Source organism: Vombatus ursinus, unplaced genomic scaffold, assembly GCF_900497805.2.
Source record: "Vombatus ursinus unplaced genomic scaffold, bare-nosed wombat genome assembly UNPS02014813.1, whole genome shotgun sequence".
Lineage (NCBI taxonomy): Eukaryota > Metazoa > Chordata > Mammalia > Diprotodontia > Vombatidae > Vombatus > Vombatus ursinus.
The window spans coordinates 632,047-657,263 of record NW_020954591.1 but is presented as its reverse complement, the minus strand read 5'-3'; the positions used below and the strand labels follow the sequence as shown (position 1 = coordinate 657,263).

Here is a 25,217-nt window from a genome sequence, read left to right as displayed (position 1 = left end):
GTGTGTATGTGTGTGTATGTGTGTGTGTGCGCGCGCGCCTGCGGGTGGGTGTGCATGCGCGCGCGTGTTGGTCCGCGCGCGTGGCGGGGTGTGGGTACTGCGGGTAGGGGTTGGGGTAGGCTGTGCGCTTTTCAGCGGCGCTGGCGGAGGGCGGGGAGTGTCGGTATTCAGTGAGGGAGTCATCTCATAGTCACCGTCTCCTCTCTCCCCCCTACTAAAGTGTAGCCATCATGACTGCCCAGGGCTGTAGCTCTCTGACCCCGCTGCTGGAAACGCTGGAGGATCCCGCCGCCTCTATGGGGGAGCAGGTGGATGCCTACCTGACCTTGGCCAGGTAAGTCTCAGTTTACCTGCTTTCTCCCTCCTCTGTCTCCCAATTCCCCAACCAAATAAGGCACAATATCTACTTTCATTCGCCCCACCCCTCCTGCCCATTTCCTCGAAGTCTTGGTTGGGTATGGAGCAGGTAGGGGAGAGTGGATAGACTGTAAGGGAAGGGAAGCTTCAATCAGTCCACTAGTCAGGTTCCTTAGGTCCAGCTTGTGTGCTCATCAGCGGGATAGGCTAGAGGAGGTCAAATGAGAGGTTGTTAAGGGGTGAGAGAGAGAGAGAGAGTGTGAGAATGTGTGTGTGTGTGTGTGTGTTCTCTCATTTCTTGAGGTTGAAAAGGATCTAGTTTTTTTTTCCCCCTTCAGGAAAAGATTTGCCTGAAAGGTTATAGAGAGTTAATTTATGTCTGGATGAACAGATTCGAACATATTTTTAATCATTTGTGCAACTGTACCGTTCTTTTTGAATGTTGCAAAGTATTTTTGAAAATTTAGTGCAAAAATAGTTAGAATATTTTTTGAAATGATTTATGGAAGTTGTACCACATTACTAAACTTCTTTTTTTAGCCAATAGCTATACTTTAATAATCCTAATTTGTAAGCTGGTGCCATCTTCATACAATATTTAAAGTTTTTATCGTTTGATTGAAAAGCATATTCTGAAATTTAATTTTGCAGGCTTACAATCTTAGATCTTGGTGGCATGTCAATGTCACTAAATGTCTTCTAATATGAGCACTGTATATTTCAGGCCAAGAATGACTTAAGAATGAAAATATAAGCCTTGTTAAAGAAAGAAAACAGCATTTTTTATTAAGTATAAGAGTGACTAAATTTTTTTTCCCTCATATTCTTGAAGTCGACTGACCGGAGAAGAAGGAAAAGAATTCATTGTAGAAATCAAGAAACAGCTTCCTCGCCTTTACAAAACATTTAAGGTTTGTAACTCATGAAGTTCATTAAAATATTTTACAGATTCTTTGAGCCTTTATTTTCACAATTGTTTTCAAAGTGAAACTATTAATACTGTTGAGTAGGTTAAGTTAGAAGGTAACATTTTTGCTTTGTAGTTAGGATTGAATTTAGAATTTAAGAGACCTTAGAGGATAGCCAGTTCAACCTCTTCACTTTGTAGATGAGGAAATTGAATCCTAGAAAGGTTAAATGACATGCCCAAAGTTACACCGTGTTAAGTGGCAGAGCTGAGATTTTGACTCCAAATCAAGTATCTCTCCACTGCACAAGGGTATCTCTCTTATTCATAGGATTGGTCTTGACATTGACTGAAGATTTTTGAGGACTGCCTATTGGGGCACTTGAGAAACACCAAAGTGTCCTGGTAAATATTCAATATACTTCTATCCACATAAATAGGGAATTTGCTAACTATTTAGTTTTAGTCTTACCATTTTAAGTACTTCATTTTAACATAACTATTTTTTTTTATGTTTTTACATTTTATATTTGAGTTCTCAGAGACTGGAAGTGGTGGTCTTGTGGCCTGCACTAACACTGACATTTAAGGCCCACTATCTTCTACTTTTGTTTTTGCTAGATGTCTTTGCATGTGAATAGGAGGACCCTTGATAATGTTGAAGTGCTTTGTAATGGGGGAGGGAGGGAGGTAAGAAGGAGGCAATCAGTATAAAATATCAAGTAGATACTTAGAAGTATCTCCAAGTGAATACTTAATATGTTTCACCTTTTGAGGAAACCCCTTGAAAGCAGGGACTTCCTATCCTTTCTAACTCCCAGCATATAGTAGAACAATAAATTAACCAGACATTTGATGGCCTACCATATAGTTGGTATTCTGTATTTTGTAAATGTGGAAATATAAAACTTATTCCTTGTTTGACAGGAACTTAAAAGTTTACTTGAGGAGTAGAGTCATAATATAAAAGTTATAGTAAAGGGCTTTCCCAGTAGTGGAGAGTCTGCTGATCTCAAAGTCTTGAGTTCATTTTGTTTGCTACTAAGCCCCTTTTTCCTAGTTTGCTCTGATACAGGATTTGGGGAGTTGCACAGGCTTACTTTTCCTAAAGACATGACAGTTGCTTCAGTGCCTTGGATAAAGGGACTGTGTCTGTCATGCCCACTGAGACATTGGAAAAAATTTTAAAGTAACTCTTCACAAACAGGTTGTAATCCTACAGAACTCCACAGAAGGGGAAAGGGGGAAAGTTTTTAGAAAAACCTATAGACATGTCACCTAATATTTCCCACTCCTCATAGAAAGCCATCTATTATGATAAAAAAAATTTTTAAGAGGAGGAAAGAAAGTTCTGCAAAATTAATAGATCAGAAATTTTTGATAGGCTGTACATGTTCCACACCCATTCCCCATCCGCCTAATCTCTGCAATGAAGGAGGAATGCCTCTTTTTTTTTCTTTTTGGACTCTTGCTTGGTCATTATAAGTTTACAACATTCAATTTTTATTATTTTGGTTATTTCCATTTAACATATGTGTATTTTTCTATTTCTGCTTGTATTGTTATTATTTCTTAGAAGTCTTTATGCTTCAATGTATTTATTATTTCTTAGAATGTAGTAATATTCTATTACATATGTGTACCACAGTTGTTTAGCCATTCCTCAGTTGGTTATTATCTACTTGATTTCCTCTACTTTGCTTCAACAAAAAGTAACTTTGTGGGACTTTTTGTCATTGAGCTCCTTGGGCACACTACCTGGTGGGCACACTAATGGGAGGAGCTTTGAATTGGTCCAAGCATAGATGTTTTGTGTCTCCCAAACCTTGGAGAATGAGTCTGATTGGGATTAGGCAAAAGTAGAGAAAGAAGCAAAGGCATTTCAGAAAAGGGGAAAATAATGTGTATAAAATTGGAAATGAGCATCTGATATTTGAGTGGACAGTGCTAAGTCTTGGCTAGGAAGAGTAGAAAGTTTATGTCTGGGAATAATGAGAATTTTAAGTATGTCAGGACAGTGAGATTTATGAAGGTATGTTTTGAATGTTAAAGACTGATCTTCTTGGAGGTAGGTAGAGGGGCATCTTCAACATTTTTTAATCAAATTCTAGCAAATCTAGTCTTACATCTATAGATTATAGATTGCCCACCAGTTAAGTGGTTATTGTAGTCAGTGATGAATTCCTAGACCAGTTTGTGGGAATGGAAAGGAAGGAATCATGACACCTATCAAAGGAAGAATCAAAAGAATTGTGAGTAGTTGTGATATAAAGTATGAGGAATAGAATTTCCTATATTTATCTTCTGTACATGTCTTCATCCTTTCCTCCAGCATTGGGAAGTTCTCTTATCTTCTCTAAAGCTAATTTACTTGTACATTTGCTTCAGCTTCTTAAGTAAATGGCTTACACTTTTATTTTTCCCTTCTCTGTGTCTTCACTTTTTATCTCTGCTCTGTTAGCTTTTTCTCCATTGCTTCCAAACTTGGATTAATGTCCCATATTTGGGGGGGGAGGGGGAGGTTATGAGCCAGGTCCTCTTATCTCCAAGAATGTTCCTTATACCTCCTCCCTGCCCCTCTCTTAGATTTCTTCTCTTATTTCCTGCTCCCTGATGATTTCAGAATTGTCCAATCTGCAAAAAAACAAAATCAAAAACAAACCACTGATGCAGAGCTCTGAGCCAATGACACTTTATTAAAGGGTCCACAGCCCCCACTGATGAAGTGGACCTCAGATCTTCCTTATAATATGAGATGCCCCTTTCCTCCAGAGCCTTAGTTTTATATTATTTGATAATTGGACTATACAGGCAAAGCCCACAAAAATACAGAATCTTATTGGTTAATAAGCCTTGCCCATGACACTCTTAAGAGGGTCTACACAAAGTGCAGAATCCCGTTGATTGACAAACAGGCTAGTGAGCAGACCTTAGCAGACTTATCTTAAACTTTCAGGAAGTCCTACCAAGCTGATGAGCACATCCCTGGGCTGACAGGCTGCAGGCTGGCAACCAGGATCACTCATTGGCTATGTGCTCATGGTCATCTCCCCATGTTGGGCAATAGGGAGATGACAAGGGATGGAGGGGCAACAAAATTGACTGGGGGACTTTTCTTGTTATTGAGTCACCTCTGTCAACTCTGGGCTTTGGTCACCATAGCAAGGGAAAACAAGGGTGAAGGTCCTCTAGTTATCGTCTTATGAATAAGCAAGCGAACTTAAAATCTGCAATTCATTGCTCTGAGACCAACTATCAGAACTTATAATCACTACCCACATGGAATCATATCAAACTGATTAATACTGATTGGAATAAAATAGGAGTCCAATTAATCATCTATCACATCCCCCCCCCCCTTTGATCCAAAGAAAAACTAGTCTTTTCTGTGTGGATCATCACAATCTTGGTGCATAAAGGGCAGTCCTTTTTGGGTAGCACAAAACCGGTGAGGGGTGGGGGGTACTTCCTTTAGGCAAGTATGCCTTACCAAGGATAATGGCACATTCCCTTTCTCAGTAACCCCTACTCTCCTGTCCGTTTAATTAGTCCATCATATCTTATGATTCAGATGTCCTATCATACAGTTGTCCAGTCTTTGGAACATCCTCTGATGTAGTCCTTTGGTCCTTTGGAGAGCTGTCCTCTGAGGTATAATAGAATGGGTGGGTGGGGTTTCAGAGCAGCTTTTAGTGGATTTCTTTCTTCAGTTTAGGTCACTAGCAGAGATCCACTTTTCTGTTAAAAATTTCTTACAAAATGGATCTTAATACAATATAAGTTTGCAATGGCAATGACAAGGTCAGATAGAGCTAGCTCAAATCTTGTAACACTAATATGAACTTCGAATTGGGAATCTTTGTAGCAGTGTTATTATCTCGTTGATTATAATGTATTTTATGAATTGATTTTAATGTCTTAGACATCACTTTTTGTCAAGTCATAATTTATCTCTTAAAAATGCTTTCTTAATTTATTTCGATTTCATTATCATTAAAATTTTAAGTTGACATTATGGTTGTGTTTCTTTTTTCAGATTCACATTTCTAGTCAAAACTCAGAGTTGAATAGTGCTACTCTACAAGCCATGGGGTTTTGTTTATATAACCCCCAAATTACTTCAGGATTAACAGGTATTAAATTATTTTTGACTTTGAATTTTCAGAATTTCATAAGAGAAAAGTCTTTTTGCCTCTTTGTATTATACTGTGTTATCTTTGGATCTTTGGTTTTAAGAAGATAAAAGTGGTAGTTCTTATTACTTCAGACATTTTCTTCCCATGTGTGTTACAGCAAGTATCACCTAAGACATACATATTTATATTATGCTTGACCTCTTAAGATGGTTTAGAAATTATGAATTTGCAGTGCCAAAAGTGTCTTGAAATTATTACAATTGCACATTGTAAAACTCATTTTAACTGTGAAATCTAAATCTGTCATTGCTGTGATCTGTATGTGTTTGTGTGTATTTAATTGTTTTACTTGGTGTTTATGGAATAGGCCTGAAGTAGCATGAAAATCTTTTTTTGTGTGTGTTGATAATAGTGCTAGTCAAATGAGTTGTTTTAAAGTATGTTCCATAATCAACAAAACTCAAATTTTAAATGCTTTTTTTTTTTCCAGAAAAAGAAATGCAAGAGCTACTTTCACAGTTGACTGATATTGCTACAAAGAGTGCGGACAAAAACACACGTACTCGAGCACTTTGGGTAATGTCTAAACAGACATTTCCCAGTGAAATTGTTGGCAAAGTGGTAGGTGTAGATTTTTTTTTGTACCTTTATACTACTTCCTATGCATATTGAAATTAGGCTTGATTATTTCTATATATATCTTTTCTAGGTACCCAGTATAATTACCATGTTAGAAGTAGTATTTAATAAGGTGGATGTGCATTCTATGGTGGTTGATTATGAAGCACTAAATGTTATCATACGGTATGTATATTTGAATATAATGCTTATTGAAATAATATTAATACACTTAGGATGTTTGAAGGAGTAGACTATTAACATGCAAGGTATTCCATTGCCCAAGTCTCAGTTATTAGTTGAAATGTGCTCTAGGGTAGCATTTCATGAACATTGGACTCTGAGATTTCTTGAACAAAATATAAAATATCATAGCAGTGCACAGGAAACCCATTGCTTTGCTTTCTGTCACCTGTACACAGTATGCTTATTCATTTGCTGGAAAGATTCATTAGAAGAGAGTAATCAAAATATGGCTAAATACTTGATTTCTTACTGTTGTGTGAGACCTGATAATATTGATGATCAAACACTTGGAAATAAGTGAATGGTAGGATATAGTCCTGGGATATAGGTAAGGGATTGGTGGCTGCAAGTTGGAGGCTATCTATAATATATATTATTTTCGGTTATCTGCTGTGCAGCTGTCAAACCTAGGATCCTAGTCAGTCAGTAAGCATTTATTAAGCACTTACTATGTGCCAGCATTATTTTAAGCCCTGAGCATTCAAAAAGAAGACAAAAACAGTTCCTATCCTCAAGAAGCTCACAATGTAATGGGAAAACAACAAGGAAATATGTACAGACAAGCTATATACAGGATATATAGGAAATAATTAACAGAAAGAGGGCACTAGAATTAAGAGGTGTTAAGAAAGGCTTCCTGTAGAAGATGGGATTTTAGTTGGGACTTAAGGTCAGAGAATCCAGTAGGTGGAAGAAGAATACTCCAGGCATGAAAGACAGCCAGAGGAAATGCCCATAGCCTCGAGATGGAGTATCTTGATTGTGAAACAATAAGGGTACCAATGTTACTGGATTCAGAGTACGCTAGAGGTATAAGGTGTAAGAAAACGGGGGGGGGGGTTGTTTAATTTATGAATGGATTTGATTGCCAGGGGATTTTGTGTTTGAATTTGGAGGCAATTGGGAGCCATTGATGTTTATTGAGTAGAGGGTGACGTGGTTGGACCGGAAAATCACTTTAGCAACTGAGTAAAGGCTGGATTGGAGTGGAGAGAGACTTGTGGCAGGCAGACCCATCAGCAGATTATTGTAATAGTTCAAGTGGGAGGTGGTGAGGGCCTGTACCAGGGTGAAGGTAGTATCAGAGGAGAGAAGGGGACTTTTTGAGAGACATTGCAAAGTTGACAGGCCCTAGCAATAGATTAGATATGAGGAGTGAGAGATAGTGAAGAGTTGAGAATGACACCTAGGTTTTGAGCCTAGGAGACTTGGAAGGATGCTATTGTCCTCTGCAGTAATAGGGATGTTTGGAAGGAAAGAGAGAGTTTAGAGGGAAAGAATGATTTCAGTTTTGGACATGCTAAGTTTAAGGATTCCCAGTTTAAGATGACTCAAAGGCAATTTGAGGTGTGAGACAAGAGGTCAGCAGAGAGGTTGGGGAAGGATAGATAGTTTTGAACTGTCATTGTTCGGTTGTTTTCAGTCATGTCTGATTCTTAGTAACCCTTTTTGGGATTTTCTTGGCAGAGATACTGGAGTGGTTTGCCATTCCTTCTCCTGCTTGTTTTACAGATGTGGAAACTGAGGCAAACAGGGTTAAGTGACTTGCCCAGGGTCACGCAGCTAGGAAGTATCTGAGGCCAGATTTGAACTCAGGAAGATGAGTCTTCCTGACTCGAGGCCCTTCAGTCTATCCACTGCACCACCTAGCTGCCCATCTGCATCGAAATGATCATTAAATTCATGGGAGTTAATGAGATCACTAAGTCCAGGAGAAAAGAGGGAGGGAGGTGCCCAGGAGAGAGCCCTGTAGGATACCCACAGTCAGTGGGCATGATTCTCAAGGATCCAGCAAAGTAGACTGAGAGTAATACCAGTAAAATGTTAAATAGGAGAGTTGTTTTTAAAATAATACTGGCTTAAAAATACATCTTTTGCTTACATTTAAAAGTTGTGAGACTAAGGCACTACAGCATGTTTGCTGACATTTGGATGATCTCATAGCTTTTCAACTGGGTTGACAGAGTTGTACCAGGTAGATCCCAGAATATTTTTTTATGCATTGTGAGAATGAATTTGCTAATTACCTAGTTTTCTTTGTCCAGAGTTTCTGATTCTCTCACCTACATAATATCTTCCTTAAAAAATTAAGCAAGACTACCAGATAATTTTTTTTGACTGCCAAATCTTGTAACATTTTCTTTCTTCAGTTTCTCTTTGCCTTTCTGTACCTTGTGACATTGTTGGCCACCTGTTCTTTCTAAATAGTTGATGCTCTTGTGGTTTCCATGACACTGCTCTCTGCTTTTTCTCCTTCCTTTCTGACTTTTCCTTTCTTAGTCTCCTACTGGATCATCATAGGATCTTTCTCCTCTCTTTTCCCTCCCTCTGTTTTTTCCTCTCTTACTGTCTTCCTCTCCCATCCCCTCTTCTCATTCAGATGATTTCTAAGTGTTTGTGTGTATAGATGTGTATATAAATATACAGAGAAAGATACATCTGTCTACAGATAGATCCTAATTGTTCCCTTTCCATCTTAAGTCACAAAGCTAATTTCATTTTCTTGCTCAAAGACCTAAAATGGTTCCCTGTTGCTTTCATATTAAAATATAAGCTGCTAAGTAGTTTTTAAGGCTCTTGATAGCCTTACTTTAACCTGTTTTTCCAGCCTTATTTCACATTAATCTCTTTCATACATTCTACATTCCAGGCATACTCCAGTAGCTGTCTTTAACCACTTTTCCAGACTTCCTCTATTCCTGAAATGTATTCATTCCCTCATCATTTCAACCTTGCAAAGCTCAGATCAAGTGCTACTTCCTTTTAAAAGTCTCACTGATTCCTGCTCCCACTCCTTAGTTGTTAGTATTTCTTCCTCCTGAACTTACTATGCATTTCTTGTATGTCTGTTGTAGCTTTATTTCATTTAGAATGTAATGACATACTCCTTGACAGCAGCAAGGACTTTTTTGTCTTTGCATCCTCAGCATCTCACGTAGTACCTTGCATAAAGTAGGTATTTAATAAATGTTCGAATGGCGTTGAAATCTGGACGTAGGTTTTGAAGGTTGCAGATCTTTGGAAATATATGCAACTTTAGTCACCAACCTATTATGTAATATTCATACTAGCAAGATAATTTTCTTGAGGAAAATTTACTAAACAGTTGCAAATAAGTTATGAGTTCAGACTTAAATGTTTACAATTACACAAACTCTTCCTAAACATTTATTTCTATTCTTTTCAGACTAATAGAGCAAGCCCCTATTCAGATGGAAGAAGAAGCAGTGAGGTGGGCAAAGCTGATCATACCTTTAGTGGTGCATTCAGCACAAAAGGTACATTTGCGGGGAGCAACTGCATTAGAGATGGGAATGCCGTTGTTGCTCAAGAAACAGCAAGAAGTAGCAGCTGTTACTGAGCAGCTTATGACAACTGTAAGTGGTTTAAAATTTTTTTATTTAAAATTTTAAAAATAGAATCTTTAATTTCTTGGGAAATTAAGGACAAAAAAATGGTAAGGTAGAAAATTGTCTTTACCCATTTTATCTTCTAAGTATGATAATACCCAATATTTAACATAGCCCAATATTAGTGGGCCATGTTTAATATTAAAACACAAAATTTTATAAAGATTTCAAAGTCAGCCTTTCATCTATATCATTTGAGATTTTTCCAGTTGCAAATTGATGTTTTATTGAGTTCCAGATGGTAGCTTGTTTTTCTTTTGCAAACTTTTTTGATAGTTCATTATGCTAAAGTTCGTTTTGGGTAATTTCACCTATGGTACTTTGTTTTATGTCAAGTGATGTTTTTCATATTTGTTCTAATGTAACCATTTTAAGATGTTTTATAATGGCTTATTCATCCAAGAGCCTTGATTGGAAAGGAGCTTAAAATGTGATTTATTCTAACATGATTATACCAAGGAGTAATAGCTATAATATAGAACTTTAAGGTTTTTAAAGTATTTTATATATGTTGTGTCATTTTGGTCCACACAACAACTCTGAGAGATGGATGTTGTTGTTATCCCCATTTTACAGATGAGGAAATTAAGGCTGAGAGAGGTATCTGTAGTAGGATTTTGATATCAGATCTTACTCCAAAGTCCAAGGAGCCTCTTGTAAACATATTAGTATATTTGTTAGCTTTTGGAATTAGGTTTTTAGGTTAGAATCTATGCCTTCATGATGTTTACTGTAAGGGGGTTACGATATTACACAAAACAGCATAGGCTAAGTGTTTTTGAAGTGAAAGAGAGTATTCTGTGAAGATTACATTCCTACTCTTCTGACTGAATTCAAATTACCTTTCCAGTGTACCATGTTTCCTGTTATTTTAATAAGATAACGATTGGGAACATGAATGGACGGGAAAAAATTCATTACTTAGTGGTTAACTTATACTCTTCTTGGACGACAGATTCAAGATTTAGTATGTCAGAGCCTTTCTAGTTATATGTGGAACCTGCCAGAGTATCTCCATTAGAATAACCTTCTAATAACCTAGAGTCACCTCACTATGATATAGGCTAGTCATGTGAAACTCAAATCAAAAAGGAGCCACTAATGAACATTTTTGTGTTGTATTGTATTTTTATTTATTGTGTTAAACATTTCCCAATTATATTTTAATCTGATTTGGGCCTCACGGGAGAGTTATGAGAGCTGCATCAAATTTGACACCTCTGCTATAGGCAATTAAAGTATTTTCCTCTTAATGTTGACTTTTCAGTTTGGGTGAAATGACTACCTCCAAGTTGCATCATCATTACTAATGTCATTATTGAGTGTACTGGTTGTGGGAGCGACAGAGCATTAAACTTTGGTATTTTGAATTGGTATTTTTTTTTAAATATAGAAAATCTTAAGGGTGAAATACCTTTTGGCAAAGCCTTCTTTGAAGGACTTCTCAAGTAAGATTACCTCCTAAGAATTTTATACAAGGATAGTTGGTATGAGTGATTTGTATGAGGTAGACAGTAATTTGAATGCCATGAAGAGAGAGACAAGATTAGGGGCCTCAGTTATCCCCTCAGTCCTCAACTCCTGCAATTCCCATGAAGGAGAATTGCTAATCACCTGTTTTTTAAACCTGTAGGCTTAATAGGTTTCAGCTCATATTAATGATAACTGTTAAAAGTGAATATTGTAAAGTTATTAATATTTTAGAACTTGCTTAAATTTTGCTACACTTGGCCCAGAACTTGTGTTATCTTTAAAATAGGCAATAGAGAATATCAAGATTATTGTGAAATATTGAGTAATTTAGTCACTGTATGTAGACTTAGTACTCTGTGTAGACTTTAGACACATGATGTAGACTTATGCCAGGATTTGATAACATAATTCATTTGAAGAAGTCTCTTCATAACTGAAAGCACATGTAATATTTTACAAGTTTATTAAACTGAGATTTTCTTAGTGCAGTGTTAGTGATGGATGAATAAGTTGCTTTATTTTTTAAGGTTTTAAGCTATTTAAAAAAGGCTTTTTTAAAAATTGTTTTATGAACAAAATTATTGACTGAGAGCTGAGCTCTTAACCATTATTTCTTTATAATCCTTTTCTTTTCACCACCCATTTTTCCCTATAAATTTTTTTTCCAGAAACTAATTCCAGAACTACAGAAGCTATTCATGAGTAAAAATGAGACATATGTGTTGAAATTATGGCCTTTGTTTGTTAAACTTCTTGGAAAGGTAAGAACTGCACTTTTCCAGGACAATAAATTCTTAGTATGTTCCAGACTTTTGGGGTCATAACTGTTCCTATTTTATAAAATTTAATTTTTTTATTCTCAACTTAAGAAACAAGAAAAAGTACAAAAAGAATTACAAAGAACAGAAAAAGGATTATATATGAAACCTTGAATCTCTATTCCATATACAACTTGATTTTTTAAAAAAGTGCATATTAAACACATTATTTCCAAAGCTGTCCTGCTTGTCTGTACCTTCTCTCAAACTTACGTTCTCTTTGAATTAAAAAAATAAAAGTTTCAGTGGCTCTTTTTTGCATTGCTGCTGTTAGCTCCCCATTGCTACCCTCTCCGATTATAAAAGGAGGAAAAATACTGGTAAGAACAGTGAAGCAATACAATTCTAGAATGGCCTTGTCCAGAAATGTATTCTTTTTTGGCACTGTTGATTTATCCCTTTGTGAGGAAGGAGGTAATATGCTTCATCATTGATTCTCTGCCATGACAAGACTTTCAGAGTTGTTTTTCTTTCCAATTCTGTTTCTGTTCTTTTTACTCTACATCATTTCATAAAAGTCTTACCAGTATTCTGTAAACATAGCTTAACATTTTTTGGCTCAGGTAATACTCCATTTATTTATATACCACAATTTGTTCAGTCATTCCTCAATTGATGGGCACCCCTTCAGTTTCTAGTTCTTTAACTTTTTCTCATCTCTCCTTTGGAATCTACCTTCAAAAGTTGGTTTGTTTTGCTTGTTATTATTCCATCTCTTGTATTATGTTCCTTAACCTCCCGTCTCCCTCTCTCTGATCTTTTCCTGTTCAGTTTAATGTACTTCTGTATAACTGTGTGTGCTTGTATTCACCTGTCCTTTGTTCACTTTAGTTAAGAGTGGATTTTATCTGATCCCTTCATTCTCCATCCCTTACTGTTTATATACTTCTCTCACACATCTCATTTATGAGAAATAAAAAATTACACTCCCTTTCGATTTTTTCCTTTTTTAATAGTTGTGTATTCCTTTGATTCTCCGTTTTGTTTACCCTCTTCAGACCTCAGACTAGAACCAATCCAATGCCAGATCCTGTCTTACTTTATTCTCTCATTGGAAGACCTTTACCTTAGGGACACTTGTTCCTTCTGTCACTTAGCACGGTGCATAATAAATAGTAAGCACTTAAATGCTTCTTGACTTCTATTAGAGTGCTGGTTCTCCATTATCCAATAGTATTCTTTATTTAGTCTAGTAAATTTACCATCTAGTTTTTTCTTGATTCTTGATTATGTGTTTTAAAATCTGAGCTCTGCTGTTTTCACCAGAAATGTTTGAAAGTACTGTATTCCATTTTTCCTCAATAAGATTATACTCATTTTTGCTGGTTAAGTTACCCTTGGTCTATATCTTTTGCCTTTTGGAACATTCTACACAAAGATCAATTCTTATGGTAGAACCTGCCAGGTCTTACATCATCCTGACTCTGGTTTCTTGGTACTTGAAATTTTTCTTCTTGTTTGTAGGATTTTATCTTTGACTTAGAAGCTCTGGATTTGGGCTTTATCTTTTCTGAGACTTTTTATAGATTCTGTCTTTGCCTTCCAATCTTAATAAATCTGAGTTTTCATTTATGATTTTTGAAATCCCAAGTCTAAGGTTTTTTTATTATGGTTTTCAGGGGGTCTGATTCTTACATTATTTCCCTTTGACCTATTTTTCAGGTCAGATTTTTGATAGCAGTTATACATTTTTTCTTCTCTTTTTTCAATCTTCTGATTTTGCTTAGTATTTTTTATTGTTGCATGGAGTTCATTCTGTTCTGGTTTGGGTTAAGTTTGCCACTTTCTATTCTGTTTTTCTATTTTTTTCTTTCAAAGCTTTTGTTTAATTTTTTATCATTTTTTTAATTAATTTTATCAGTTTCTTCCATGATTTCATGGAGTTCCTTCTTGAAAACCCTTTTTGCTAATGAGTATTTACTTGAATATGTTGTGGGATTACTCTCTTCTGGTTTGGATTTTGGATTGTCAGTGGTTCTATAATTCTTTAGAGTAGTTAGTGTCTTCTGTTTACTCATTCCTAGTTATAATTCCTGAATTGGAGCAACTTTGTGCCAGGGTCAGGAATCCCTCTTGCTGTAATTTTGGGTAGGTGGAAGACCTTACTTGGTATCTATCTAGATTACTTTATTGACCTCTGTCACTTAGGTTGTGTCTTTGTGCTTGTAGGTTTTGCTGGATCTTCAGGGTCCTCTGGCATCTAGGGGATTTCACATCTCAGGACAGTTTTCCTGATCTGAGGACTGCTGGAGGGGAAAGGGGAGAGGGAGAAGGGAAGGGAGGAAGAACTGTATGAATTTGAACTGGTGACTACCACGTAGATCAGTTCCCTGTCCTTTCTAAGATCACAACGATGGGTTTCCAGCTTTCCTGGGGGCTTATTTATTTATTTATTTTTATATTTTGGGGGGGTTGTTTGATCATTTTTCTTTTCTTTTTTCTTTTTTTTACCTTTTTAAAAATTAATTTATTTTTATTTATCAACAATCACTTCCATATGCTTTTGAGTTTAAAATTTTTTTTTCTCCCCACCATCCTCCCCAAGATGGCGCCCAATCTGATATAGGCTATATATATACGTTCTTATTAAACATATTTTCACTTTAGTGATGTTGTAAGTAAAAATCAGGACCAATAGGAGGAACCATCAGAAAGAGGAAACAAAATTCAACAGAAAAAAAAAATAGCAAATAGTATGCTTCGATCTGCATTCAAACTCCATAGTTCTTTCTTTGGATGTGGATAGCATCTTCCATCACGAGGCCTTTGGAGATGTCTTCGATCTTTGTATTGCTGGGAAGGGTTAAGTTTATCAATATAAGTCATTGCACAACATGGCTGTTATTGTGTACAATGTTCTCTTGGTTCTGCTCACTTCACTCAGCATCAGACCATACAAGTCTTTCCAGGTTTTTCTGAAGTCAGCCTGTTCAGTCATTTCTTATAGCACAGTAGTAGTATTCCATTACATTCATATACCACAACTTGCCCTCAATTGATGGGCATCCTCTCAATTTCCAATTCTTTGCTGCCACAAAAAGCTGCTATGAATATTTTTGTACATGTGGGTCCTTTTCCCATTTGGATGATATCTTTGGTATATAGCCCTAGAAGTGCTATTGCTGGGTCAAAGGGTATTCACATTTTCATAGCCCTTTGGGCATAGTTCCAAATGGCTGTCCAAAATGGTTGGATCATTTCACAACTCCACCAACAATGCATTAGTGTTCCAATTTTACCACATCCTCTCCAACATTTATCATTTTCCTGTTTTGTCATGTTGGCCATTCTGGTGGTGTGATGTGGTACCTCAGAGTTGTTTTGATTTGCATTTCTCTAATCAATAGTGATTTAGAGCATTTTTTCATGTGACTATAGATGGCTTTAATTTCTTCATCTGAGAACTGCATGTTTATATCCTTTGACCTTTTATCAATTGGGGAATGACTTGTATTCTTATAAATTTGACTTAATTCTCTATATATTTTAGAAATGAGGCCCTTATCAGAGAGACTGGTGGTAAAAATTCTTTCCCAGTTTTCGACCTTCCTTCTAATCTTAGTTGCATTGGCTTGCTTTGTGCAAAAACTTTTCAATTTAATGTAATCAAAGTTATCCCCTGGGGGATTTTTTAGGGGAGCCCTCAAGCTCCTTTTTGGATTAAAGTAGCAGGATATGTTGTCTCTTGGAGGTCACAACAGAGGCCATTTATGTTTGCCATTGTTGGCTCTGGCTTTCTGGCAGCCCCTTTTCCTGTTTTCCCTGGACATCTGGGCCACTCTTTATGCTGTTATGGGATAGATGAGGTTACTTAACTATAGTTTCTCATCAGATTTCTTATTCATTATTCAAACAGGTGCCTCTGGACGTAGGGTCTTACAATCTGAACACTAGTGCATCTGGACTGGTCATTGCTGTTCCATGTTGCTAATGTGGTCCAGTCCACAGTATGAGTTTCCAACAACCATTTGAATTTCTCATGGGAGGCCTTTATTCTTGCTAAACTCACATATAAAATTTTGCAGACTAGAGGCTCTTCTGGCCCATCTCTGTTTTGTTGAGAGGCTTCTGTATTTTTTGCGTTGGCTGGCTTTTTTGGTGGTTCCCCTTTCCTAATGCCCATGGGCTTCTGGCTGATTTTATACAGTTCTAGGGTAGATAAAGTCATTTGCTTGATCTGTCTGATGGAATTTCAAAAATAGATTTTTATTGATAGCTTTTATTTTTAAATCCCTTATATTCTTTTTCTTCCCCTTTCCAGAAAGCTATTCTTTATATCAAAGACTTTTTAAAGAAGTAAAATGGAAGAGAAATTCCCCAAAATCAATCTACCAAAAAGTCACATTCTTTATGTTGTTGTGTTGTGGTTGTGTATATTGTTTCTTGGCTCTGCTTATTTTACATATTTAATGGTATTTATTATTTTTTAACAACACAGTAATATTTTATTGTTTTGGGACAGCTAGGTGGCACAGTGGATAGAGTATTGGGCTTAAAATTACGAAGACTCATTTTCCCCAGTCAAATCTGGCCTCAGACACTTAACTAGCTTTGGGACTGTTGGCAAATCACTTTACCCTGTTTGCCTCGGTTCCTCATCTGTAAAGTGAGCTAGAGAAGGAAATGACAAACCATTCCAGTATCTTTGCCAAGAAAACCCCGAATGGAGGTTATGAAGAGTCAAACATGACTATAACAATTCAACAACTATAACATTTAATCATTTACATACCACAATTTGTTGTGGAATTAGTATACGGGAGTTGGGCTACCAGTTTAAGCAGTTGTATTAATTGTTTATCTTTTGTCCTAACAGTCACCAAAGTTTCCTTAGTACCCCACCCCAACCAGTCCTCTGCTATCCCTAAGAACAAAAAATTTTAAAAAGAAAGAGAAAGTGGTGGAGGGGGGTCAGCAAAACATAGCAGTACATCAAAACAGTGACTATAAGCATAGTTCTACATCAAAGTATACGTGCCACCTTAAAAAGGAGTTGGGGGAAGGTGTACTTTAATCTCTTTGAGGTCAAGCTTGTTTGTAATTTTGCAACATTTATTATCAGTTGTTTATTTACATTGTTACAGTCACTGTGTATATTGTTTTTTTGGTTTAGTATACTTTGTAAGGCTTTTCATGATTGTCTCTGTTGTTTACCATTTTGTCATGTTTGTCATTTTATAGCTGAGTAATATTCCATTACCTTCATGTACCAGTTTATTTAGACACTTCTCAATCCCTGGTCACCAACTTTGTTTCCAGTTCTTTGCAACTACAAAAAGTACTGCTTAAAGATTTTGTTGTATGTGGGGCATTTCTTCTTATCAATGACTTTCTTAGGGTGTGTCATGCTATATAATCATTGATTTTTGCACATTTTAAAGTCTTGCCATGTTAGGCATTCTTCCTGTGCTCTTTGCAAATAAATGTAAATACTTGAAAAATTTTTACTTCTGATATTTTGTAACCTCTAGACTCTTCATAGAAGTGGGAGTTTTATCAACTCATTGTTACAGCTGGAAGAACTTGGTTTTCGTAGTGGAGCACCTGTGATAAAGAAAATTGCCTTCATTGCTTGGAAAAGTTTGATAGATAATTTTGCATTAAATCCAGGTAAGTTAAAAAGTTTTGTTATTTACTACCAACTTAAGAAGGAGAAGAGATTAAATTGTATCTTCTTGTCTCAATTCTTTTTAATTTAGGATTTTTAAATGTTGATGTGTCTATTACAGTGCCTTACATGTAGTTCAGGGATTTTCCCCTTAAATCCTTGTATAAAACTTGGTTGTGGTCCATAATCAGTAGTAGCAGGCAACAGAATGATTCCTGGATAGGGAATCAGGAAGACCACAGTTCCGTTCTGATCCTACATGTGTCATCATGGTCAAATCACTTATCTTCTGAACCTGAGTTTCCTTATCTTTAAAATGGACGTAATACCTGTAGTACCGTTTTAATAGGGAATTTTAAAGCTCAAATTTGTATGTTAAAGTACTTTGCAAATGTAATAAGAGCTGAGTCTGTATGTTGTTTCATTTTAGTGGTGTAACATGTTATTTTGGGTGGCTCACATACCATCCATTAGTGTCATTAAAATGCTTTGGTAGTGATTTAACATAAGAGTAGTTTAAAGAAAGGGATCAGTGAAGCAGTACTGCAATACCTTTGCCCTTAAAAACCTTTTATTGGAAATACATACAGGTTAACCTGTCAAACACTGAATGGAAGAAGTCATGCTTAAAAATCAGAAATGGTTAGTCAAAGCTAGTCTTGAGACATGGATAATTGTAATCCATCAGAAAATTCATCCCCTGAATAGTTGAATTGACTGTGGTAAGAATGATCAAAAGGAGTTTTTTCTCTGTATAGGTTAATCTCCTCTAGATAATTATTGATTAGATGTATGCCTTTATTTTAACTCTAGTTTACTAAAAATGCTGTTTTAAACAGAAATTAATGAATGATTGTGTATCTCAAATTAAACTGTATATTTTTAATCTATTCTTAAAAATCTAAAGATATACTGTGCAGCACAAAGCGACTCAAATTGCTAATGCAGCCTTTGAGCTCTATCCATGTGAGAACAGAAGCTCTAGCACTGACAAAACTGGAAGTCTGGTGGTATCTGCTAATGAGACTTGGACCTCATCTTCCTACAAATTTTGAACAGGTAACAAAACATAGAATATGAACAGTTATATTTTAACTCCTCTATGTGTTCTTGTCAGCAAAGGTTTTTAAATAAGTTATGTTTCATTTTCTACTGTATAAGGAGTGCCTGATTTAACAGTTAGGAATTATGATAATAATGTTATGCCAGCTAGAGGAAATTGTGTTCTTTACAAACAAAACAACTTGGACAAACAATAAACTAAACCTAGAATTGTGATTTTTTCATTGATGAAGATGTTGTTGAACGCTCAGTTTCATGGCTTTTGGCATGAAATGAATGAAAATTGAAAAATTCTTAATTGAGTTTTTTTTTTTAATTTGATGTTTTATTGCAGACGACTCAAAGTCATCCATGGATTCCTCCAGAGTGGTCTCTGCCCAATTTGAATGTGTTTTATCTTTATATTCTATCCTTTCTTTGCTTTACTTCCTTGTATTTAATGTTTGGCTGAAGGAACTTAGTAAGCCCTAGGCAATTAGTGGTATATATTTCTTTGGATTGGAGGAGAGGGAGAGTGGATCATGGGACCAAGGAACTCTGAGCATGCCCTAATAGGGCATCATTGAATGCATAAATATACATTGTTTCCTTTTTACTCTCCATAGGTTTGTGTACCATTGATTCAAAGCACGATAAGCACAGACTGTCATACTGTATCCCAAGGAACTCCATCCCGGGGAGCAGCTAATGCAGGCTTAAACCCTGTTACTCCTAACCAGAAAGCAGGTACAGGATAGACTTTGATTTAAATCTATAAACTGATTATGAAAAGAATAGAAAATGCCCATTTAAACCCCTTACTTCAAAAGCCAGCATCTATTCCTTTTGGTTGGTCTTATTATTAAAGCTGTTTTTCTAATCACAAATACTGCAGTTTGAAGAATTCTGCTTATGTGCTTGATTAGTTGTAGCTGGTTGTGCTGGGTTTTATAATTATGTATATATAGATTTATTTTAATATTGGTCAGTAATACGTATTTGACATTTGAGATGAACAGCTTATACAGAATCTTAGAAAAATTAATATATGAATGTCTTAGGAACAGACTCATTATAAATAGTTAACTGTCAGCAGTTATCAATGCAGTAGAAACTTGTTCGTGTAATTGTTTTTTGACAGCAGTTACCTTTAGGCACAAAGGAATATATGAATAAAAGCACTTAAAATGGACATTACTATCTATAATAGAACAGAAAAAGCTTTCAAAACAACCCTGCTTCTCTATGCCTCTTTCTGGCCTTCCTACCATTCTCTTCTGCATTTAGGAAAAAAAAAAAAAGATGCCACAGTGACCTCTTTTTAGTTACTTTATTAGACTCAAAGATACCATTTAATGAAAGTAATTAACATCCTTGGGATCTACGCCAAGTAGTAGGTCTGAGGATGTAAACAGTTTAGTGACTCTTCTCATATAATTTCAAATTTTTTCTATATTCCAGTTTATAGCTTCACCAAGAGTGTTAGTGTGTCCTTCTTCCCTCAGGTTGAAGAATGTGCTCAATCTAGCAAAAAAGGACCTGAGTTCAAACCCTGGGCTTTGCCACTAATTACGTGTGAACAATAGCAAGTCAGGGGGAGTGGACTAGATGATTTCTAGGGTCCTTTCTGGCTCTATCTCTATTATCCTATTAAACATAACAGTTCATAGGGGGCAGCTAGGTGGCACAGTGGATAGAGCACCAGCCCTGAAGTCAGGAGGACCTGAGTTCAAATCCAGCCTCAGACCAAACACTTGACACTTAGTGTGTGACCCTGGACAAATCACTTAACCCCAGTTGCCTTTAAAAAAAAAAAAGGCAAAAAATAACAGTTCATTTCCTTGGAGTTTGTGAAGTAAACCATCATGTAGTCTCCAAATAAGAGTAAGTTTGTCTCTTCTGTTCCAATGACTTTCATTTCTTTGATATCACTGCCACTGTTAGAGTTTTCAGAACTGCTGGAAAAAACTAGAAACTTGGCAAAAATAGGTTTAAGTACCTTATACTATATGACACAATAAATTCCAAAGGGATCAGTAAACTAAAGATTAACTGTCACTTCACAAAAGAACTAACATATTCCATATTGAATGGAAGTAATTTTTGTACCTCTACCTAGGGGATGATATCACAACCAAATAAGCAATGGAGAATATTGCAAAAGGCAAGAAAGACAATCTTAATTATGTGAAATTGAGAAGCTTTTATATAAACAAAATCAATGCAGGTAGGACAAAATGGAAAACTAATCAGGAACAAAATGTTTACGTAAAGGATCTCTGATAAATGTCTGATAAGCAAGACATGTAGGGAATTGATGCAAATATATAAGACTAGGAGCCATTTTTCAGTGGAAAAGTGGTCAAAGGAAATGAACAGTTCTCTGTTTCTTCTTTCTTTTTATTTTTTTTTTTAAAAAATGAAATTCCACAAGATTTTGAGTGCTAAATTTTCACCCCATTTCGCCCCTCCCCCCACCCCAAAATGGCATGCATTCTAAATACCCCTTCCCCTAGTCTGCCTTCTTTTCTGTCTCTCCCCTCTTTCTCTTATCCCCTTCCCTTTCAATTTTCCTGTAGGGCAGGATGGATATCTGTACCCCATTTCCTGTATTTTCTTATTTCCCAGTTGCATGTGAAACCATTTTTTTTAAACATGTGTTTTTAAAACTTTGGGTTCCAAATTTTCTCCCTTCTTCCCTCCCCACCCACCCTCATTGATAAGGCAAGCAACTAAATATAGGTTATATATGTGCAGTTATGCAAAACACTTTCATAGTAGACATGCTGTGAAAAATTAACTCTTATTTCCCTTAATCCTATCCCGCCCCCCCCATTTATTCTATTCTTTCTTTTGACCCTGTATTTGCTTCTAATTACTCCCTTTCCCAGTCTGTCTTCCTCTCTATCATTCCCCTACTCTCTTGTCCCCTTCCCCCCCTATTTTCCTGTAGGGTAAGACAGATTTCCACACCCAATTGAGTGTGTATGTTATTCCCTCCTTAAGTCAAATCCTGTGAGAACAAGATTCCCTCATTCCCTCTCACCTTCCCCCACTTCCCCTCCACTGTAAAAGCCTTTTCTTTTCTGTTGTTTTTTTTGTGAGATAATTTCCCCGTACTACCTCTCCCTTTCTCCTTCTCCTAGTATATTCCTCTCTCACCCCTTAATTTTATTCTCCAGATATGACCACTTCATCTTCAACTCACCCTGTGTCCTCTATCTATCTGTATCTATATATACGTACATATAATTTTTTCCCCTCAAAGTACCCTAATACTGACAAAGATCTCATGAGTTACAAATATTATCTTTCCATGCAGGAATGTAAACAGTTCAACCTTAATAAGTCTCTTATGATTTTCTCTTTCCTGTTTACCTCTTCATGTTCCACTTGAGTCTTGTATTTGAAAATCAAATTTTCTATTCAACTCTGGTCTTTTCATCAAAAATGCTTGAAAGTCTTCTATTTCACTGAATGACCATTTTTTCCCCTGCAGGATTATACTCAGTTTTGCTGGGTAGGTGATTCTTGGTTGTAATCCTATCTCCTTTGCCTTCCAGAATATTATATTCCATGCTCTGCGGTCTCTTAATGTAGAAGCACCTAAATCTTGTGTTATCCTGATTGTGTTTCCACAATACTTGAATTGTTTCTTTCTGGCTGCTTGTAATATTTTCTCCTTGACCTGGGAACTCTGAAATTTGGCTACAATATTCCTAGGAGTTTTCTTTTGGGGATCTCTTTCAGGAGGAGATTGGTGGATTCTTTTCTGTTTTGCCCTCTGGTTCTAAAATACCAGGACAGGTTTCCTTGATCATTTCTTGCAAGATGATGTCTAGGCTCTTTTTTTGATCATGGCTTTCATATTGTCCAATAATTTTAAAATTCTCTCTCCTGGATCTATTTTCCAGGTCAGTTGTTTTTCCAATGAGATATTTCACATTGTTTGCTAATTTTTCATTCTTTTGGATTTGTTTTACAGTGTCTTGATTTCTCATACAGTCACTAGCTTCTAATAGATCTATTCTAATTTTTAAGGAAGTATTTTCTTCAGTAATCTTTTGGACTTCCTTTTCCATTTGGCCAATTTTGCTTTTTAGGGCATTCTTCTCCTCATTGGCTTTTTGGACCTCTTTTGCCATTTGGGTTAGGCTATTTTTTAAGGTGTTATTTTCTTCAGTATTTTTTTGGGTCTCCTTTAGAAAGCTGTTGACTTGTTTTTCATGATTTTCTTGCACCACTCTCAGTTTTTCCTCTACTTCTCTTAATTGCTTCTCAAAATCCCTTTTGAGCTCTTCCAAGGCCTGGGACTAATTCATATTTTTCTTGGAGGCTTTGGATGTAGGAGCTTTGGCTTTGTTGTCTTCTTCTGGTTTTATGTTTTGATCTTCTTTGTCACAAAAGTTAGATAATATAGTGTGACTCTTTTTGTGCTGCTTACTCATGATCAATTGAGATTTCTTGAGATTTAAACTCTTTTTTAAGGTAAAAGTCTGCTTCCAGTGTGAAGAGTGTACTGTCCCAGGCTTTGGGGGTTTGTACAGCTGTTTTCAGAGGTACTTCTAGGGACCTGAAAAGTGTCAGTTCTTCCAAGGTGCTATGATAAGGGGCGAGGTGTTTCCTCTCCACCTCCACAACAAGCTCCACCGCACCAATGCTCTTCCTTGCCCCAGGACTGCCCCTCAGAACTGTGACCCAGATCCAAGCACTGGTAAAGCAAGAGATTCCTGCCTCAGCACTGGCAAAGAGATCCTTGCAATCCCCCTCTGATCAGCCACTTGATTCCCCCTCAGTCTATGGGCTGGAAGCTCAGGAAAAAGCTGCGGCCCCAGGGCGTGCTCCTCTCTCACCACAGTCACAGACTTTTCCCACTGAACTTCTAAGTTGTCTTTCAAGTTCAGTGATTGAGAAGTCTGGAAACCACCACAGCTGCCCGCGATTCAGTCCTCTGAGGCCTGCTCCAGGGTCGCTGTGGCCTGCGTGCCCATGCTAAGCTGTGCTCCTCTCACCGCCCGGCGTGATATACCTTTCCTAACAACCATCCAGGCTGTCTTGGGCTGGAAATTTTTTTCACTGTCTTTTTGTGGGTTCTGCTGCTTTAGAATTTGTTTAGAGCCATTTTTTTCGGTATTTGGAGGGCTTTGGGAGAGCGCTCTAGCAAGTCACTGCTTTCCTTCCGCCATCTTGGCTCCGCCCCTCAAAATGAACAGTTCTCAAAAGAAGAATTGCACTTGTAGTAAACTTTTTAATAAAAGTAAACTTTTCAACAAGTAAATTATTTGCCCTCCAATACTAGGACAATGACTGATCTTCTAAATATGCAAGTGTAATCATTTTTTACCCTAATAGCAACAAAAATTTCATGACCAAAATCTTGTAAATCTTTGGTGGTTGTTTGGTTTAGTATTGATTCTGGTTAGTACTTGTTAACTTTGTATAAGAAGAATACTAGAAATATTAGTTTCTAATTGTTAAGTTACAAATATTTTACTGTATTAATAATGCGTAACACAGCATGGTTTTAATACTGAAGGCTAATGTTGAACCTAATCTTCAAGAAGATGAGAAAATGCAGTTCCCTTTCTTTGTTTTGTCCCTCCTTGGAGACTTACACAACAAACAGGTATCTGGGGCTCTGACCAAGCTCCAACCTTTGTTAAAGTGTGTATTTATGTCCTGGACCTGAGCGCTCACCAAGGACATGAACACAAAACAGAATATTAAGATTGTTTTTCCCTGGTCTACATGGATATAAAAGGGGTATCTGAAAGGGGATTTTTGAAATTTTTGTTGCTATAATGGTAAAAATGATTATATTTGCATATTTAGAAGATTAGTCATTGTCCTAGTATTGGAGGGCAAATAATTTACTTGTTCGAAAGTTTACTTTTTATAAATTTTTATATGTAATTTTCTTTTTCCTGCAATCTTCAAACTAGATCTTTGAAGTTGTAGCAATTAGAATTGGGTTTTATTTACTTTAAATGGTATTTTCACTGTCTTATGGATCCTATTTGATGGTAGAAGAAACTATCTTTCATCTTTCAGAAGCACTTTTTGTTTCATTAACAAGGTTTAGCTGGTGAATATAGGTTCCTGTGATGTGGAGACTGGCATATTGTGTGTGTGTGTGTGTGTATGTATGTATGTGTATGTGTGTATGATCAGAGAGTAGATTGGAAAGATGTTGATGACTTTGTGAATGATGTTATAGAGACGGGAGCCACGAAGGACATAGCTAGGAGATCACTGCTATATTCTTGAATTTGGGTGGTGAGCATTGTGATGGTGAGTGAATTGGAAGGAATCAGTGGGAGAGGTATTGAGGAGGTAGCCGGTAGTCATTAAATGTGGGAGATGAGCTCAAGAGAAGAATCAGGTGAACCTGAGTGACTAGAAAGATCATAGGGAAAGGAGTAGGCAAGTTGGGGAAATGGGACAGATTTAAGAAGAAGATAATGAGTTCAAAAGTGAACTCCAAAGAGAAAACAGGAGACTGAGCTTCAGGGTATACCTACACTTAAGGTAAGAATTATAAACCAGTGAAAGATGCTGAGGAGTGGTCGGACATGTTCAGTTGGAAAGTATCTACCAATGAGA

General features: G+C 36.6%; 1 protein-coding gene across 2 annotated transcripts in view; it reads left to right on the top strand.

Annotated features, from left to right (window-relative positions):
* Positions 1-25,217, top strand: part of RIF1 (replication timing regulatory factor 1) — a 60,866-nt gene that overhangs the window by 119 nt on the left and 35,530 nt on the right. For both annotated transcript variants that reach the window (XM_027877650.1, XM_027877649.1), the window contains exons 2-11: positions 221-334; positions 1,190-1,268; positions 5,301-5,397; positions 5,891-6,021; positions 6,110-6,204; positions 9,452-9,641; positions 11,816-11,908; positions 17,437-17,575; positions 18,481-18,632; positions 19,241-19,361. In XM_027877650.1, coding sequence (XP_027733451.1) covers positions 231-334; positions 1,190-1,268; positions 5,301-5,397; positions 5,891-6,021; positions 6,110-6,204; positions 9,452-9,641; positions 11,816-11,908; positions 17,437-17,575; positions 18,481-18,632; positions 19,241-19,361 — 1,201 coding nt within the window. In that variant the 5' untranslated portion in view covers positions 221-230. The remainder of the gene's footprint in view (positions 1-220; positions 335-1,189; positions 1,269-5,300; positions 5,398-5,890; positions 6,022-6,109; positions 6,205-9,451; positions 9,642-11,815; positions 11,909-17,436; positions 17,576-18,480; positions 18,633-19,240; positions 19,362-25,217) is intronic.